Source organism: Epinephelus fuscoguttatus, linkage group LG16 (genome assembly GCF_011397635.1).
Source record: "Epinephelus fuscoguttatus linkage group LG16, E.fuscoguttatus.final_Chr_v1".
Taxonomy (NCBI): domain Eukaryota; kingdom Metazoa; phylum Chordata; class Actinopteri; order Perciformes; family Serranidae; genus Epinephelus; species Epinephelus fuscoguttatus.
This window is the reverse complement of record NC_064767.1, coordinates 6,912,539-6,931,688: the sequence shown is the minus strand read 5'-3', so window position 1 is coordinate 6,931,688 and position 19,150 is coordinate 6,912,539. Positions and strand designations below refer to the sequence as shown.

The 19,150-nt window shown below is 42.8% G+C and overlaps 1 protein-coding gene across 1 annotated transcript in view; it reads left to right on the top strand.

Moving 5' to 3' along the window:
* adss2 (adenylosuccinate synthase 2) overlaps window positions 1-19,150 on the top strand; it is a 47,546-nt gene that overhangs the window by 16,009 nt on the left and 12,387 nt on the right. Inside the window, exons 2-6 of the mRNA XM_049600170.1 lie at window positions 5,919-6,021; window positions 10,635-10,703; window positions 10,809-10,859; window positions 10,983-11,049; window positions 18,846-18,953. Of these exons, the coding sequence (XP_049456127.1) occupies window positions 5,919-6,021; window positions 10,635-10,703; window positions 10,809-10,859; window positions 10,983-11,049; window positions 18,846-18,953 (398 nt within the window). The remainder of the gene's footprint in view (window positions 1-5,918; window positions 6,022-10,634; window positions 10,704-10,808; window positions 10,860-10,982; window positions 11,050-18,845; window positions 18,954-19,150) is intronic.

Below are 19,150 nucleotides of genomic sequence, written 5' to 3'. Positions count from 1 at the left end.
CATCTACCTACTTTTGTTGATACAGAATGTGCCTTTTTCGGGGCAATGGGGGGCGTGAGCAAGTAACAAAACATGTAGCTCAGTGTGTGACGTAAACAGTGACGTGGGAGGGAAGCCGCGGCTGGTCAGTCCTTCGATGATTCTCTTGTAAGTCGGCCCGTCCTTCACCATCCCCGTCATCTGACGGTTAATGGCCTCTTCGTTTGCGAGGACAAGGAGGGCGCGCAATTCCTTGTCTCCCCAGTTGCTCATCTTTACAGCGTCTGTCAGGTTTGTGTTTCCCTCTTGCTACTAGCTGCTTGCTAATTCCTGCCATCAGCTGTTTCCTGTTTATCCACCGCCAGTGGCTCGCACCTACGGCGTCGTCAACAGCTCCTCCCACAAGTCATCAACAGCCCCTCCTGTGGCGGAGGGGCACCTCGTTCTGTTTAAACCAAAAAGGTTGAGCAAATTGGGAAAATTGGGCACCTCGGATCAACTCGCCAATCCAGCTCTGTGTGTCTAAACACTCGCAGCTTGCCGGCAAAACGGCCAAACATTTGCGGAAAATCTGGCAGTGTAAAAGGGGCTTATGTGTAAGCCCTGTGATAGTCTGGTGACCTGTCCAGGATGTACCCTGCCTCTCACCCAATGTCAGCAGGGATAGTGATACCCTGGGACCCCTAACAGGATAAGCGGTAACAGACAATTAATGAATGAATGAAGCCATTATGCAAAACATAAAGTCAGTTTTGTAGAGTGTGCTCACAGACTGGTGCAACATTAAATGTTTTGTTTATTCTGTCTTCTTCTGAAGTTTATAATAAAACTAGTGTGCAGAATTTTTGGTTGATGATCGCAGTAGTGCAGAACTTGTACAGAAGTAAGTCCTCTCAATCATCACTTATGACCCACTAGAAGTGTGCGCCATTCATTTTTCAGTAACCGCTTATCCTGTTGGGGGTGGCGGGGGGGGGGGCTGGAGCCTATGACTGCTGACATTGGGTGAGAGGCAGGGTACGCCCAAAGCAGAGGGATGTGAGGCCCTTTTTTATTCCTGGTTCAGGAGCAGGGTCACTAATTAACACCTACAGTTAACTCAGACAGTTGCTTTATTATATAAGAGAAAGTTTTATCAGCCTGTCATTCGGATTTCCTACCAAATACTTCAGTTTTAAATGTCAAGTCAAGTCCATTTTTTGTTTTGTGTAGCACAACATCACAAGGGGCTTTACAATCTGTACCGCATTTATGTCCTTAATAGACCCTGGATTTGGGTAAAGAAAGACTGTGTATGTATGGACAATAAGGACAGCCATGTAGCTAGACTGAGGTCTGTAACATCAGTCAGGTATTATCAGGTTGAAACTGTTTGTTTCCCACCACAACTCATCTTCTCTAAATCCACTCTGTTGAATCAAATCCTCTGGACCTCATATTGTAATCTCTCTCTCTCTCACACTCACACACACACACAGACGCAGAGTCAGATAAGCAGCGTCACCACAGCAGTGCACAAACCACAGTACAATATCAGGTGAGTGTTAAAAGTTTCTCGTGATGAGAATAAGAGGCCGATCACGGGACTGTAGGAGAACCAGAGTTAGGTTCTGTGGGGGATGGGATGGATCGTAAAAAGGATCTAAAAAGGAGAGGCATCTGCCCCCCCTCCCTCCCATCTGTTCCCCCTCTCCACCTTCAGGGTACTGCTGTGGCCAGGAATAACCCCATGTGGTCAAAGCACATGCTGGGCTTGATTTACATCCACGGGCTACAGAGTTAGGAACACACCCTGGTCACAGGACGGACCAAAAGTTGAACTGGCACCTCAGGTGGTGAGCAGCGACACGAGCTGCTGCAGCGACATGAATGGATCTGCGGCTGCCTTTTGTTATCGGCATGGCAAAAAATAAAGATACTTAAAATGCCTTCCTTGATTCATTTCTCCCCCTCCTGTCTCACCTTTGTATCTTTTCTGCTTTGCTTGTGTTCTTCTCGCCGCTAATATCATCCTGTATTTCTTGTCCATCTGTAAGCCCATGAGCTGCGGCGTAATAACCTCTATGACTGCGAAACATAAAGCGGAGAGAGGCAAAGCAGGTCAGATTGTGGCGTTCTCGTACTAAGACTCACTGTTCTCCTCCTGGGCTCCACTTTTGCATTTTTATCTCCGTTGTCAGCTGTGCTAAATCATGTGCAAGCCTGTGTGCAGTGTCCAGATTAACACCCAGCAAGCACAGTGTGTCACCGTTTAATGCGGCCCCTGCCTGTTTGGGAATGATCACAGAACTTTAGAATATCAAATCTTTATTTATGGCGTAAGTGTAAACAACACATTTAAATTCAACGTCTTCTTTTATCTGAATAAAAAGTCATATTGTCGAGTCATGTCCCTGGGGCTCTCCCAGGTATTGTTGGGTGATCCAGGTCGTTAATATCAGACACTCCTTGTATCAAAGTGCATAATGTAACTTGCCACTTGTCACAGTTTGAGCTGCTTGTTTACCAGCAAAATGACGCAAGTCGTCACGCAAGAACCTCTCATACAAACAGATGTGTTTGTTCATAAGTGGCACATGGGAATGATTAGAGATCATCTGTTTCCAGTTTTCTAGAATTTTGTCTCAGGCACGAACAAAATCGAGTCTGTCCTAAGAAACAAAACAATGGGATCCAAATGTGCTCGATACAAAATTTAGATTCAGATTACAAACAATTGATCACTCCCTTTCACATTTATGTTGGCATGGCTGCAGTGAGGCAGGATCAATCATGCATCTGTTGTGGCATTGACCCCCAGTGAGATGTTTGGCGCAAGGTGATACTAAGTCTTCTGTCCTGGATGTGAACATACCTCAGTGTCCAGTGTTGTTTTAATATAGATAATTGATTAAAAGACTTAATGCATATATTGTCAATGGAACATGCAGCTTCAGCTCTTTGTGACCATGGAGATGATGGACCCTGGATATGTATAAGATCTTATTGAGGAAAAAAATGGTACATGAATTAACTTTATTGTATTGACTTTTATTTATTTAGAAAGATATTTATTAGCATCTAACTTCTTGTTAAACTGCTCTCTCTTTATTATTCTTTGACGCCGCTGTACCGATACGGCTAATCTTGGTACCTTTTTGTATGCTGGTGTCCAACTGCAGGACTTGAGGGGGAACTAATGTTTTTTTCAACCTGGGCCCTATTTTCCGATCTACTTTTGTCTAAATGAGTGATAGGATGTTCAATATGTGACATTTCTCCAGTACAAAGCTCGGGCTGACCTGCGTGCAGCCCGTTAGCGTGCACTGTATTAAATGATAGGGCACTCAGACAGCGTCAAACAATGTCAAAATACGTCCACTAAAAGTGCATTTTTTTCCACACTGATAGGCTCAGATTGTTAGTATAATTATCCAGCAACATAACGGAAAGGAGAAATGAACGTCTGTGTTTACCTTTAGCTGGATTTGGACATGTTCCTCTGCCTGTTGCTGCTCCCTCTCTCCTCGTCTGCTCTTCACTTTCAATGAGCTCTGCATCTGTGTACTCCGTGTTCAAATAAATACGGGCGGTCATCAAATGCAAATGGCTCATCCAGATCCAGTTGGTCAAAATCGGGTAAAAAGTCGGACATGTTTGTTGTGGCAAGTCAAAATACTCACTGAGTGAAAGTCTGGCTCTGAAATCTCATGTCTCGCGAGATTTGAGATGTTGCAGGAAGTTACTGCTGTAGTGACCTTGCAAACGCGAGGAGTTACTCTGTTTGGAGTAGGGCTGACTCAAAAAATTTGAAGCTTCGTTCAGTGGCACGGGATTCGATTGTGAAAAAAAAATCGAATATTCTGCCTTTTTTTTTTCTCCCGTTTTTTTGGGGGGACCTTGAATGCAAGACTAACCCCATTAGGCCGAGTAAAGAAGTCTTCTGGTCTGATTAAAAAAGTTTCACAGTAAATCAGAGAACAGGGATATTATTATTGCCACGGGTTATTTGAAATGGACAAAGGTATTCTTTACTGGTAAGTTAAGGGAGAATAGCTATCATGTAATTAAAAAAGAAAACATCTCCGACAAGGAAATAGAAAGCCTGACGTGCAATGAATGGAGACCTATTATCCTGCTTGAACACAGACGACGCAATTCTTTCAACGATGTGACTCAAAATAATGATAAAATAGATTTTATTGACGTAAAATAATAATATGCTGATGGTGACATTTTCCACCGGTCCGCTGCGCTCTGAGTCTGGTGTCAGTAACACATGCTGCTCTGAGTCGCGCATCTGTCTGCTTGCGCTGCAGTGCGCGCCGAGGGTTTTAATTTTTAGTGTCAAATCAAAAGTTAAACACTACTTATCAGCAACCAGAAGTGTTTTTTCGTTTGTGAATATTTTTATCTTAATTCTAGGGTTGCAAGAAACTACCTTTTTTGGACGTTTTTTTTTTTTCGCTCTTATCTGTAGTGCTGTTTATCAGTCTAAATCATTTTGGTATGAGTTGCAGAGTGTTGGAGATATCAGCCGTAGAGATGTCTGTCATCTCTCCAATATAATGGAACGAGACGTCACTCAGCTTGTGGTGCTCAGAGTGCCAACATTTTAAAAAAAACAACAAACAAAAAAAAAAAACAACTCAACAGCGATGTCTCTTTCCAGAAATCATGACCTGATTACTCAAGATAATCCAAAGACATTGTTGTGAACAGTCTCATGAAGGAACTATTTTCTTTCTACTGAACTACACCCACCAACTGTATCACAGCGCAGAGGGTAGTGTGCATCTACTCACGGACAACAGGCTCATGTTTGTGACAGCACGGGGTTGTAAACGTAATGGCGTCCTCCTCGGCTGAGCTGTAACGTTAGTTATTTCAGTAGTGCTAGGCACACATTCTGCGTAGTGATACGGATGGCGGGTGTAGCCTCATAGAAAGAAAATAGCTCCTAACCGAGTCATTATTTCTGGAAACGGACATCGCTGACGAGTGTTCAAAATGAATTTTCTTGGCGCTTTGAGCATCGCATGCTGAGAGTCATCCTGTTCCATGATATCTGAGAAAGGGCAGACATCTATACGGCCGATATCTCCAACACTTGGCAACTCAAAACAATCAAGATTGACAAAGAGCACTGTACATACAGTAAGAGGAAAAAAGTATCTTTGCTTCATGGATGAACTGTTGGGTAACATTTGTATCAATGAAACACAAACGGAGCATGACAGGTGCATTATGTGGTAGTTTTAAAGACGTAGTAGTTTATGTGAAGGATGAAATCAACTCCTCATGAAGAGGTGATTTCATCAGAATGAAATGAGCAATTTACGTTTATCCAGTTAGGAGAGATTGCCGAATCTAATTTGCAATAGTTGTTTATGATAGATTACAGAAATGTTCTTTCATGAGCTTTGTCTTTGGCTCTGGTTGTATTATTGGACTAATACGTGCCAGGGTAGCTTGTTAGTAGGGTTGCACAACAACACATCATTCCTCCAGCTACATGTCCTCTGTTGGAGTGTGATGGCCGCTTGTGGCTTTGAGGTGTGAAGTTTGAACTGCAGTTTGTTTTTAGATGTACGAGTTGGGAGCAGCAGGTCTGGACACAAGGTGGTGTTGGGTGTAGGTACCAGAGCATTATTTACATAATGTTTAATCCATAGCTCCAACAATCCATTTTAACTGTCCTTTGCTCACACATCTCTCAGTACGTTTACACTGGACTGAGACCTTCACTTGGGATGTGAGTGCGTAGTGAGCGGGAGTCTCTAAGCAACAGCACAGAGCAGCTAACACACTAACAGACAGTAGCCGGTGGCTGATGTGCGATGCTTGTTGCTACTTGCCAAACTATCCAGCCTGCCTTCCAGCTCAGCCAAACAAACTTGCTTCCATTAGGCATCTGTGTGTGTCTGTTTGTCTCATCACTCTGTGTCTCCTCTCTGCAGGGCGGAAACAACGCAGGACACACAGTGGTGGTCGACTCGGTGGAGTATGACTTTCACCTCCTCCCCAGCGGCATCATCAACCCCAAGGCCACCGCCTTCATCGGTGTGTAATGCACACAGACGCAGAAAAACACTTTAATTCACACACTATTTGCTCACACACAATAACGCACAGTCGCTCTAGCACCAAGGCCGTCTTTCCTCGGTATTTTCTTGATGAACTGATCAAGACTCCTTTTAGCCTGCTGCCGCCGCCGCTTGTCATCGCTGGCAGAAACAGCCTCCATTTTGAGGACGGCTGCAGCGAGTGCGATCAGCTTGACTCAGAGCCAGACTGCAGATTGCATCACATCCACTCATCTGCAGTAACTTCATTAGCTAATGGTGTCTTACTCTTTCTTTCTGGCTTCAAACTCCACCCCACACACACACACACACACACACACACACACACACACACGCATGCATGCGTTTGATATGTGACACATTAATGCTTCTGCTGGCTCAAATGCTCAGAAGCCTTTCAGCATGTTTACAGTGTGACATGCACTTGGATTGATGGTGCTTCAGAGAATGCTGCACGTGCCCAGTCGAGGGAGAAAGGACAAATGTTTTTTAAGAAACTTCAATAAATTAAATAAATATATGTTTTTGTTTGCTCACTGAAAGCTACGGTTGGTCACTTGTAAAAATAACTACTGAATCTTTCACCATATTTACACAGTCGTATATGAGACAGATAAATGATGCTCCTCCACCACCTCCAATTGCTTCTAGTGCCATTACTGTGTGTGAACAAAAAGAACCAATTGGAGCTGAGGAGTGTCTGATGCAGAGTTGTCAGCGCTTCCTAGTTTGACATTTTGATGAATTATGAATCAAGATTCTTTCACTGCATTGCTTTTTCTCTTCTCATATGTCTTCAGAGACATATTTTAGTGTCCTATGTAGCTGTAAACAAGAGTGTGTGACTTGGCCGCCATGTTGAAATAGTTGAGCTTCAACCACAGCTCTCTTACTTTACACCTAAACGGTACAGTGTCATGTTTCTGAAAAAGACTTGAGGCAGAGAGACAGGCAACGCTGTAACAGAATCTTTATTCATATTTCATCAGCACTGCCTAGTTTGACAGTTTGACCCAGGGTTTCTGACATATTCATTTATTTGCGGCGGCCTATCATCTGCTGCTACATATTGATTATCTATTTTTGGAGCTGGACTGTTTAGCAGGAATATATTTATCGTTTGGTTATTGCACCACACTCTCAGAGCACAGAGTGTACTCTGGGCACAGGTGGTGCTCCTCTCATCCATTGATCTGATCTGATCAACTCTGATAGTGTCTCCCTTTGCTACGTCTTGCCCCCATGACGCAAATTGGCCAATCACAACGTAGTATCGGGCCGGCTCAGACCAGGGTCTGACAACAACACAGCTGTGCTTTATTGTTTCAGATTTCCTTCATTTTCAGGCTGGTTTTGTGGATTTGGAGCTAAATGTTGTGCCTGGGGCACGTCGTGTATTAATGATACTCGTTACCTGGAGAGGTTGGAAAAAGATATACGTTTCTTCCCTGTTCCAAAATCAAACCCTGAAAAGTGTAGGGTTAGCTAGCTAGCTACTGAAGATATAGCCTACTGAATGTATGCACATGCTGCTTTTGCTTTGTCATGATTATAACAGTGAAACAAAGACCGACCCTGCTGTACAGGAACCAGTGAAGGGAAGCAGGGAAACTTTGCTCATATTCAACCAGCTGTGTGAACGTACCCAGCACCTGGACCTCAGGTGACGGAGGTCCAGGTGCTGGTAAGGCCAAACACCACTCATCTGCACACACTGTGATGCCACACAGCTGGTTCAATATCAGCAAAGTTTCCCTTTATATTCATTGTCTTGTGTGGCGATCAGCAGTGATGTGGTGGTTCACTTTTACACTGTGATCTGTAGCCTATAGTTCGGCTTTAGCTTCTAACTATCTTTGTCTTCTTAACCTGTTGTTGCTGCTGAGTCAGTTTGACATCCTGGATATATCCTTCAAACACAGACTGTAGACCCCTCTGTCTGCTGCTCTCTGGAATCACTCTTTCATTTGTCATTTTATTGATGATAATATTGTTAGTTACAGTGTGGACTCCATGCTTACTGCGACAGCTTGTCGGATCATCACAAAGGGGGGCGGCTTGGCGTAAGGTCAATTGTTCACCCTGCGACTTACAAAGAGTTGTGCCTATGAGTGATACAAAAGGACACACACAAACTAAAAAACCTGAAAAGTTTGCTTATCCACCCCACCAGTCACTTTAACCATAATGAACCATAGTGCAACCATTAACCTCGGCAGTCCTCACAGCATCTTCATAACAATGCGTTCGGTTATTGGAAGCTTTTACCCCAAAGTGCTGACTGTACTATAACTGTGCACTTCAGCTCTGTGAGGACACCTACTCTCCACCAATTCATACTCTGCACACGGAGCTTTCCACTGTAAAAAGCAGCGACTGAGCTGAGGTGATCTCTTCTGTGTTCCTCTGCAGATGTGTTGTGATTATTTTTAAATGGACAGCAGGCCGGTCTGTCATTCACAGTTGACATTTTCTTCTCACTGCTGTCCTCTAAAAGCTGTGAAAGGATTTTTCACACCGAGTGGAGACCAAATTGGAAATATAAAAATTCAGCATCTCTTCCTTGATAATGCTGTTTGTGCATGTGGATATTTATAGTTGTTCTAGTGGCATGGATTTACAGACAGCAGTGTTGGTCTGTTGGTTGATACACCACTGAAATATGCTACTAATATACTCCCTCTGTGTAAAAGTACATCCCTGGCCTCCAGCATTGGGAGCAAATATGTGCTCAGGTCTGTCCTGTTCTTGTGCCGAAAATGTTATTTTTATCTCCCACATTTATTCCCACAGTGTCACTGAAACGGTGTTTATTGGTTTTTAAGCCCTTTCCCACATTTCTTACATTTAATTTGGTCAGAGTAATTACCTCACCTCTTCCACTTAATGCAACTCAATTAAAAAGATAATTAGAGCCGGCTGTTTGAATACTCTTGTGAGCAGGCGTCGTTTTGTGTCTGACAGAAAAATACATCCTTTAACATCACAGTTAGGCTGTCAGCACACACCTGGGGCAGCTGTCACAGTGTCAGACATTCACTCATGTAACTTATAATCAGGCTTTAGACTGGTCATTAACGGTGCGACAGCAGCACTCGTGTTATTTTGCACGTCAGACTGGCTAAGTACATTTACCAAAGGACTGTACTCAGGTTTATTTTCTGAGGTTCTTGCACTTCAGTGTTTCCATATTATGCTACTGTATACTTCTCCTCCACCACAATTTAGAAGCAAATATTACACTTTTTACTCATTTATTTGACAGCTTTAGTTACTATTAGGGGTGTAAGAAAATACTGATGCACTTGAGTATCACAGTATTATGTGTTGTGATACTGCACCAATTCTCAAAAACACTATCAATTTTAATTTTCCGTAACCGCTTATCCTGTTAGGGGTCACAAGGGGGGCTAGAGCCTAACCCAGCTGACACTGGGTGAGAAGTAGGGTACACCTGGACTATCACAGGGCTGACACATTAGCCCTTTTTAACTAGGAATTGTGCAAATTTGCAGGAAAGCCCAATCAGTCTTTTTTCAGCATTGGCAGTATAAAAACAAAATCGGGGAGTGCGGCAAAATGCCGCCTACCTACTTTTGTTTATACAGAATGTGCCTTTTTCGGGGCAATGGGGGGCGTGAGCAAGTAACAAAACGTGTAGCTCAGCGTGTGACGTAAACAGTGACGTACTCCGAGGGAAATCGCGGCTGGTCAGTCCTTCGGCAATTCTCTCATAAGTCAGCCTGTTCTTCACCGTCCCCGTCATCTGACGGTTAATGGCCTCTTCGTTTGTGAGGACAAGGAGGGCGCGCAATTCCTTGTCTCCTTCATCTTTACTGTGTCTGTCAGGTTTGCGTTTCCCTTTTGCTACTAGCTGCTCATTCCTGCGATCAGCTGTGTTAGATTTTCACGGTACGATAAGCGTCTCAGAAACTAACGCGGTTTCATGGTACCACGGTATTACAGAATTATTATCAGTCAGAGTGACGCAAACGTTTAATTACTATATTTGAAACTTGAAACCATTTTTAATGGAAGTGTAAAAAGTCTCCCTTTAGAAAATTTACAAAATAAAGTGAAGATTTCTGTGCAGCTGCATTTTTTTGTTTCAATATTGTAGACAAGCAAATGTACACGATAACCGTGAATTTTATTATCACGGTATACCTTGAACCGGTGTACCATTGCGACCCTAGATGCGTATCATATCACCCAAGATACTCATTGTTAATACAAAATATGAATCAACTGATTAATGGTGATACCTTTACTTCAAAGTATATTTTGATGCTCTGTGAATGAGTGACTTTTCTTAATAAAGAGTAAATCTGTGCTGTAATATTGAAGCTTTTACGCAAGTGTGAAGAAAAACAGGTCTGAGAAGTTTTTAAGGTAAAATCCCCCTCTGGTGAAATTGTTCATGAGAGGATTTATGTGTATGACCCGTGACTTTAGACACGTAAATCAATTTGAGTTGATGCATGCTTCAGGCTCAAGAGCGTTCTTTACACACATCCATCAAACTGTGTGTGTTTCTGTTTATCAGACAGTGTAAACTGTAACCGACGCCGGTTTCTTTTTTCATCTCAGGCAACGGTGTAGTCATCCACCTGCCTGGCCTGTTTGAGGAGGCAGAGAAGAATGAACGTAAAGGAAAAGGTGAGTTGTTTTAAACACAAACAGCAACAGAAGAAAACTGTGTATGTAACGTGTGGAGACTTACAGCGTATCTGTGTGTGTGTGTGTGTGTGTGTGTGTGTGTAGGTCTAAAGGAATGGGAGAAAAGGTTGATCATCTCAGACAGAGCACATATTGGTAAGTCCTCTCATGTTTGATTGTTCGCATGCAAAAATGTGTGTGTGTTTGTGGACGTGTGTGTGAGCCCTGCTTTCTCCGAGGTGTGTGAGAGTGTGTGTCCCCTCTCTTCCTCCTTTGCAGTGTTTGACTTCCACCAAGCGGTCGATGGCGTTCAGGAACAGCTGAGACAAGAGCAAGCGGGCAAGAAGTAAGACACCTGTTGCTTTGAAAATGACAGCACACACACGCACACACACAGATCATGCAGATCAGATCAGTTGTCACATCTTGCTCAGAAAGATGTTGACCCATTTTGTCATTGATTTATCTTGAATCCAGTGAGTCACGGCCAACACCCAGATGAACATTCAAGGACGTCCACACACCACACAAAGTGTTTTTAAGCATTCACGTTGGCAGTGAGTCATAATCTTTTCTCATGTTACTTTCAGTGAGCTCCATGTCGTTCCATCTGGATGACTTTGGAGATTAATCATTACTGTTGACAGAGCATCGCTGCAACAACACTGTTCCTCTCATTATACTCCACACCAGGCTGCATTATTAACATACAATAATCCTGATCATGTTGTTAAATGTGATGTGCTAATGTTACTGCATGTCTAATACAATAATATTCTGTAAACTTTCACGTCTTAACGTGCAGTAAGCAGTGTCAGCCGTAGTAAAGAAGACCTATTATGCTTTACTTTCTGTGATATACATGATGTTACAGTGTCGTATGTTCATGCTAAACATAGCACATGTTTCAGATAATGAGGGAAACTTATCCAAAAGTAATCCTTGTGAGCAACATCTCAAGCCTTAGACCGTTCTGAATACTTTAGCTGCGTGATGACATCAGCCCGTGATGGATTTCGTCACATGCTCATCTGCTGCAGGCACTGCACTGCAAGTATTAACATCATGTAGCTTACTGTGCTACATGTAGCCACATTATACTCTGTTAGTCGTCCCCCGGCAGCAAGTACGATACCGCGATACGTAGCTACGTGCTAACATTAGGGCGGTTTCGGCTTTAGCTCAGAGGTAGAGCGGGTCTTCCACCTGTCAAAAGATCAGCTGATCGCTCCCCATCTCCACCAGCCATGTCAAAGTATCCTTGAGCAAGATATTGAGCTCCAATTTGCTCCATCGGTGTGCGAGTGTTAAAAACCGAGTAGCGGGGGCACCATGTGTGGTTGCCTTGGCCACCAGTGTGTGAATGGGTGAATGTGATTCGTAGTGTAAAAAGTGCTTTGAGTGGTTGGAAGACTAGAAAGGTGCCAAGTGCAAGTCAATTCACCGTTTTACCATTTGACAAACATGTAATCGTGAAGATCGTCATGAAGATTTTCAGTGTTGAACGTGGCCCTGTTCAATACTATGAAATTTGCTCAGTGGTGCATGATGCAAAAAAAAAAAAGTTTGACTTGACATGGTTGAAAATTTACTGGATATTCTGCATCGTGGGGACTTAGAGCAGGCGCACGGGAGACTCCTGCTGGCCGAGCGGCTCACTTCCTGTTTAGCCCTGTGCTAACTTAAATAGGGATAAGGTAATGTTGTTGAGCGGCTCCTCTTTTGAAATATTATGCGACAAAATTGATCAAATTCTGGTGAAACATTTCTTTTCACAGTGGGTTGTCACACTCATTGATTCACAGATGTTTCTTTCACAGTGTTAGTCTATGGGAAAAATGTTTCTGGGCCCCACGGCATCACATGACGGACCCGGATGTTTGTGACTCCACGGTTGGGCCACCATGTCAAATTAGCTTCAAAGCCTCGCACTGTTCCTTGGGGCTCAGCAGAGACACTGAGAGCTCAGATAGAGGGGACCAATTAGAGCAGACGGCTTTTTCCGGAGGCAGTCCTCAAAAAGACAGGCGCCAAAATGGAGCAGCTTAGTCAGAGGGTGAACACAGACGTTCCAGGACAGACAGCATGAAGAAAACACTGATTTTTGAATAATTTTATAATAACACAGTATCAGATGATGATGTAATAGGGCTCACTCGTGGCGATGAACCTACAGAGAATAATCAGCTTCTCTCTTAACAGAGCTGTAGTGACTTTCAGCTCATTGTTTAGCTGTCTGACTCCCATCTATACTGCTCTCATGGCCTCATTTTCGTACAGGGCAGCTGTTTCCTGCCATAAAGCTCTAGAAACCTCACTGTACACCTGCTCAGCAGCGAACATCAGACAGACACAGAGACTAGATGGTGAACATAGTGCAGCGTTTAGCAGCTAAAGAGAAAGATATTTCCCTCAGGAGTCATTAGAGACCAAAATCAGAGCTGAAAGAGAGCAAATACTAGACTTGTTAATGACCAACTGTGGCTAACACGTTTTCCACATTAACTTAAAAGGTGATTAAGTGTAAATGTTGCATTTACAAGTTGTTTCTGTGAGTTTAAAATGGGTTTAAAAATACAGTCGTGCCAGATTAAGGCATTTTTAGGTGTGGAAAGATGACAGGTGCACTAAACGCTGCTCTTAATGATTCAAATGTTGGTTCAAAGCAAATCCAGATAGATTTTTTTAACAACAAAAGCCCTCTGATGGCCGGTCTATAGCCACTGGTCTTTGTCTAAGTATTATGTGTAAAAATATCATAGATAATAGATATATAAATAGATCTATACTGTTGGTAAATATAAACACAGGCACACTATACAGTTTTTTATCAAGACGTAACCAAAGTCTGATTTCTTTATTAATTTGCACATACATTTATTTTTATTTTCCATATGTACAAAAATGTCTTTCCACAGTGACGCACATGCACATAGTCTCAACACCGTTCTACCCAGAGGCGTCCTCAGAGAGGTCAGAGGTCAAGCGCTAGCAGCCCTGCAGCAGGTGGAGTTTATGAGGAGCATGACAAACAGAGCACTTCATCAATCAAGACTAAGAAACCGAATCAGCCAGCAGCTTCCTGTTAAGCCAAATACTTTAACACACAAGTATTTCATGTGGTAAATCCAGGTATTCAGTCGGCGGTTTCATTCCACACCATTTAAAACGATTGTATTCTAATACGTTATGAGCCGGGGCAGTGAACCACGCCGACGTATGTGAGGAATGTTAAGCTCAGCCTGTGGAGCGTTCACAATATTAAGCTCAAGAGAGATCCAGTGTATTCCTGTTCAGAGCGGCTGTCTTTACCAGCTCAGCCACCAAAGCCCCAAACACCCAGCCAGCTACTGTGAGTGTGTGAGAGAGATAGAGTAAACGCATGTTCACCAGTGTGCCTAAATGGCACGGTCATTAAGAGCTTTCAGCAGATTGCTCTGACAGGTTGGTGGATTTCCAGCATCTCCAGGCGTCCTGCGAGCTCCGCTGCTGAAAGTCACAAAGTCTGATCAGAGGAGTTTTGTTCAGTCTGAACTCTGTTTGCTCACACTAGAAACACAAAGAGGAGACCTGCTGAGTCCTGTAGTTAGAGTAGGATGCTAAAAACGGACAGCAAACTCAAAATAAGAAAATATTTGGTCGCAGTTACAAAGCAGTCTCAAACAGCTCATGTTAGTGTCTATAGACACATGTGACCAAACAGAGACAGATGTTTCCTTAGTTTCAAATGCATTAACAATAAGAAACAGTAGCTTCAATCTGATCCTAATATGATCTTGGAGCCCATCCCCTGTCACATCTGGGGCATTGGACAGTATTGCAGGAGATCCACTGATATCTGGGCCAAGACAATCCAACTAATCTCTATTAACAGATCATTGCAAATCGGTGCAGATAAATAAAGCTAGCATCAGGCCATTCTCGGAACCTATTGGCTGTATTTGGTGTCTTGACTTCCGGCAGACGGCGATACAGCCTCTGGGGGCAGACCCCCGATTTTTTGGAATTCCAGTTTGATTTGGGCGGAGGAGGCAAATTTCCGTTTCCGACTTCCGTTTATATATAAGTAAATATGCTGAACCATTGCGATGTTTTCAGAGTTTGCAGTGACGCCAATTACGTTCCGCCTCGTTAGTTCACTGCACGGACCATTTAACATGGCAACAACTGCACCCGGCTCAAACGTGATTGGTCAATATCACGCAGACTACGAACAGCCTACAACCAGAAACCAGGGCTCTTCCGCTCTTCTTCCGGAGGCAAGATCTCCAGGGTTTGCCTACAGACTCTACATTCACTGAATGTAGAGTCTGTATATAGAGACTAGCATCAGGCTAAGTCATCGTCAGACATGCCCACAGGATCTGAGATTGCATTTTGGTCAATGTGTTCCACCTGTCCACACAAACTGTTTACCTGCCACTCATTCGTGATTGGTCAATACCAAGCAGCAACGTCTGAGGCTGAGAAATGATCCGCAGGGCGGTCCTTTGGTGGCTTGCTGAACTCTTGTGCTCGTAAACATAGTCCGACTGCGTTAAAAGATTTAAACAAAGTCGCTGTAAGTCCTTCATTTCCACAATCTTGTGGACTGAGCACACGTTTGATAAAACGTAGTTAAGTCTCTCGGCATCCATTTTCAGGCTCTCTGTGTGTTTATTTCCTTGCGGACGAGTCCTTTTCAAAAATGCAAGAGGTGTTGCTTTGTTGCCAGCCGTTTTCTCCGGTGTATTTAACACGCTTCAGAAAGGAGTGTCCCCAGACTATCAGATCTCTAATTGTCTGGTGGCGAGACTAATGCGAAAGTGCCAAAAACTGCAGTTCCTCTAATGACCACTTGAGGCTGACTCCAGAACTGACTGAATCTCCATAGACCTCCATTTTAAAGTGCCAAACTTCACAGCAGAAATAAACATGTTTACAACCTGGTACAAAAACTGTTTTGGTCTCTAGAGCTAATTTCAACATTCATGTCAACTGTACAGGAGGTGAACTTTTTTTTATAACGCTGTTTGCAGACATCGTCCTCAGTCTCAATCAGATCCACCTCTCACTTCACCACATCACCAGCCACTTGCTCACATAGGGTCACTTCTGGCTCCAACAAACCAAGATTGCAACGATATGCCAAACTAAAGGCTTTATAACGGCAGTCCACAAACCAATGTCACTTTAGCTACATCCATTATTTATACAATCTGTGGTCAATACTACTACAAATGGACTGCAAACAAAAACCAGAACACTTCCAAAACCTAAATCTTTTACAGTTGCGTACTGTACATATTCTGCGTACATGTGTAGAGATCTGTTTATAAAGATTAATGCTAATGTTTTATATGTTTATTTTCCTGAAAAATACATTATTGATAGATTTCTAATGAAGATAAAAGAGTAGAAGGGCTGCAGGGTCTTAGAAGTAGTCACAGATACTTCAGGTGCACTGTGTTTATTCCATCTTGTGAAGGGCTCATTGCACGAGAGGTATACCGTCAATCAAAAAATGTAAAATGCAAGTCTTCTTCAAAAACAATCCAAGACAGACTGTAGGGTTTGTGCAAAAAATTAAAATTGATATCTAGTATCAGTGTCACATCTGTTAGGAAAACATATGTTGACTATAAATGTACACTGTATATATGTATTCTGTACGTGTGTGTGTGTGTGTGTGTGTGTGTGTGTGTGTGTGTGTGTGTGTGTGTGTGTGGATTCATCTTGTCTGTGTCACTGGGTCTGATGGTATTCTTTAGTTCTTGTTGCCACATTTTAAGTTTGAAATGTAATCTGTTGTGCTTATTATTGGCATTGAAGTTTAAAATTTGAGTAGCAACAAGCAGAGATGGAAAGTAACTAAGTGCATTTACTCAAGTACGTCTACAAAGAACAACTTTGAGGTACTTTACCTGAGTAATTCCATTTCATGCTACTATATACTTGTGCTGTATTCTAGTCTACTTTGTACTCCACTACGTTTATCTGACAGCTGTAACTTACATTAAAATATCACACGATAAGTTTAAAAATATAATACTAACCCCCTGCAAAAAAGGCAGTGTCTACTTGGAATCTCAGATTTCTTTGAGTTGTTAGAACGTTTTCCCTTTAAACTTCTCAGGTGGCTTCATTTACATCAGTGGTTCCCAGCTGGTGGGTCGCGGCTCATGTCAAGTTTGTAAAATTCACACATACTAGTCCATACCCATTGAGTGCACAGTTGCCCACGTACAGTTTCACATGGTGTGAGTTTGGGGTACAGGTCATAGGAAACTGCAGATTAAATAGTCAGCTGAACCCATTAAGAAGAGCAATGTATTCAGACAGAGTTTTTGTGAATTTGATAGAACGATTACTTTATTGAAAGTACAGTAGTACCATTGCCAATAGTGGGATAGTTAGTGGGCTAAAACTGTACATTAGTAGTTGAGGTAGCACGTTGAAAGGCAGATAGTTAAAGTGTTTAAAAAAACATTCGGCCACAGGAGGAGCCGAAGAGTTAAATTTAAATTTCTCCAGTCACCTTGAGGCGTCCTGTTCTACATATCTACCAAGTTTAGTAAAAATCCATATGGCGGTTAGGCCTAGATAAGAAATGAGCTCTCTGGCGCCCCCATTTTGTTTGATGGGGTCAATAATGGAGGGGTCCCCTCAGATTATGTGTGGTCATATGCCTACAAAGTTGCGTGGTGATGGGTGAAACCCTTGAGATGTTATACACCTTTATGTGATGAGCCACGCCCTCCGCAATATTCATTGCCTTATAGAAGCTCAGTTTTAGTAAGTTTTCCAACTTTTGCCAAGAGGGAACTTTAGATATTGGTCCCTAGATTATGTTCACCCAGTTTCATGCAGATCGCTCAAACTTCCTAGGAAGAGATCCATTTGAAGTGTTTTTCAAAAAATTCAAAATGGCGGAAAATCTATATAAGCGGAAGTTATGGGTTCTTGAGGCAAATGTGTTCCTCATGAGGAGAGGCATCTCTGTGCAAAGTTTCATGTCTCTATGACATACGGGGCATGAGATATGCCCATTCAAAGTTTGCAATTTCAATCGGTTGCTATTGCGCCCCCCTCTGGCCAATTGATGTAATATTGCTTCATTGGCATCCTCCCATGACCCTCTACCACTGTGCCAAATTTCACATGGATTGACCAAGTCAGTGAGGAGAAAAACGTGGAACAGACGCAGAGACAGACAGAATTTTCGTCTTTATATAGTAAGATTTTTAAGTATAGTGAATTTTCGGCACAGAGTTTTATTTTGAAGCGCTGTTTCCTGCTATTAACGTGAGTGAATAAGGAACAGCTGCTTGACAGAGACAGTAAAGTAGCTCAACAACATGGCCAAACACAAGAACGATGCCGAATGTATTAAACTGTGTGGACCTTGAAATAATGATGAAGGAGAAATCTAGACCCCATGGCTGGACCAGTTGGGAACCACTGATATAAATTAGTGTTTTCAAGAGGTAAAACTCTCCTATATGTCACAAAGAACAAAATCAAAAGATCACTACAAACTTACACAGCAGAACTTGAATCATGTTTTGTGTTTAGCTGATGCTGATGATGAAACTCAGCAACCATAGAGGATGTTTGGCATTTCCATTCTGTAGTTTGCATGTAGCTTAAGCAAATGTAACCTACCTTTTTAAAAGGCCGAGTCACAAGAAGTGCTTGTCGAGTGTGTCACATATACGTAAATGGTTAACTCGTTTAGCATTTTATTTGAGTTGTCTCTCTTTGATGTCTGCCCAAGTCTGTCGAGACAATGACTCTGTTGAACATTTGCTGTTTGTCTCTCAATAGATAACAGTATCAGTTTCAGTATTGGACTGTTCATATAAAATTTAACAGCTGTCTGATCTACCAGTTTATGGTTTACTGTAATTTGCACCCATCTTGGTGATGTGAGGTCACTCAGACGTGGCAGGTCTAATGTCTGTTGTACTGAAACTCCGAAACAGCCACATGAACCTTTTGTTGGTGGACGACTGGGTCTGGATGAGTGAAGAGTTTCACAATAATTAAACCACTGACATGATGAACTTTGAAACTGTGAAAAGGTTTGTTGTAGAATGAGATCACATGCTAATGCTTCCTCTGTTTTTCTTCCCCCCTCCCTCCTCTCTTGGCCCCGCCCAGCCTCGGGACAACGAAGAAGGGGATTGGTCCAGTGTACTCAGCCAAGGCAGCACGCAGCGGTCTCAGGATATGTGACCTGTTGGCTGACTTCACTCAGTTCTCTGAAAGGTCTGTGCCAACAGTGCAGGATTATGTGTCTGTCTGGGTTTTGATGGAATCTGTATCAGAGTGTATTTGCTCTCTGAAGACCATTTGGCAATGAGTCCGTGACTAATGTATTGTTTGTTCCGTGGCTTACAGTCTCTTTCCCTCGCTTAAAGTCAGAAACATTACCTGTGTCTCACACACACACACACACACACACA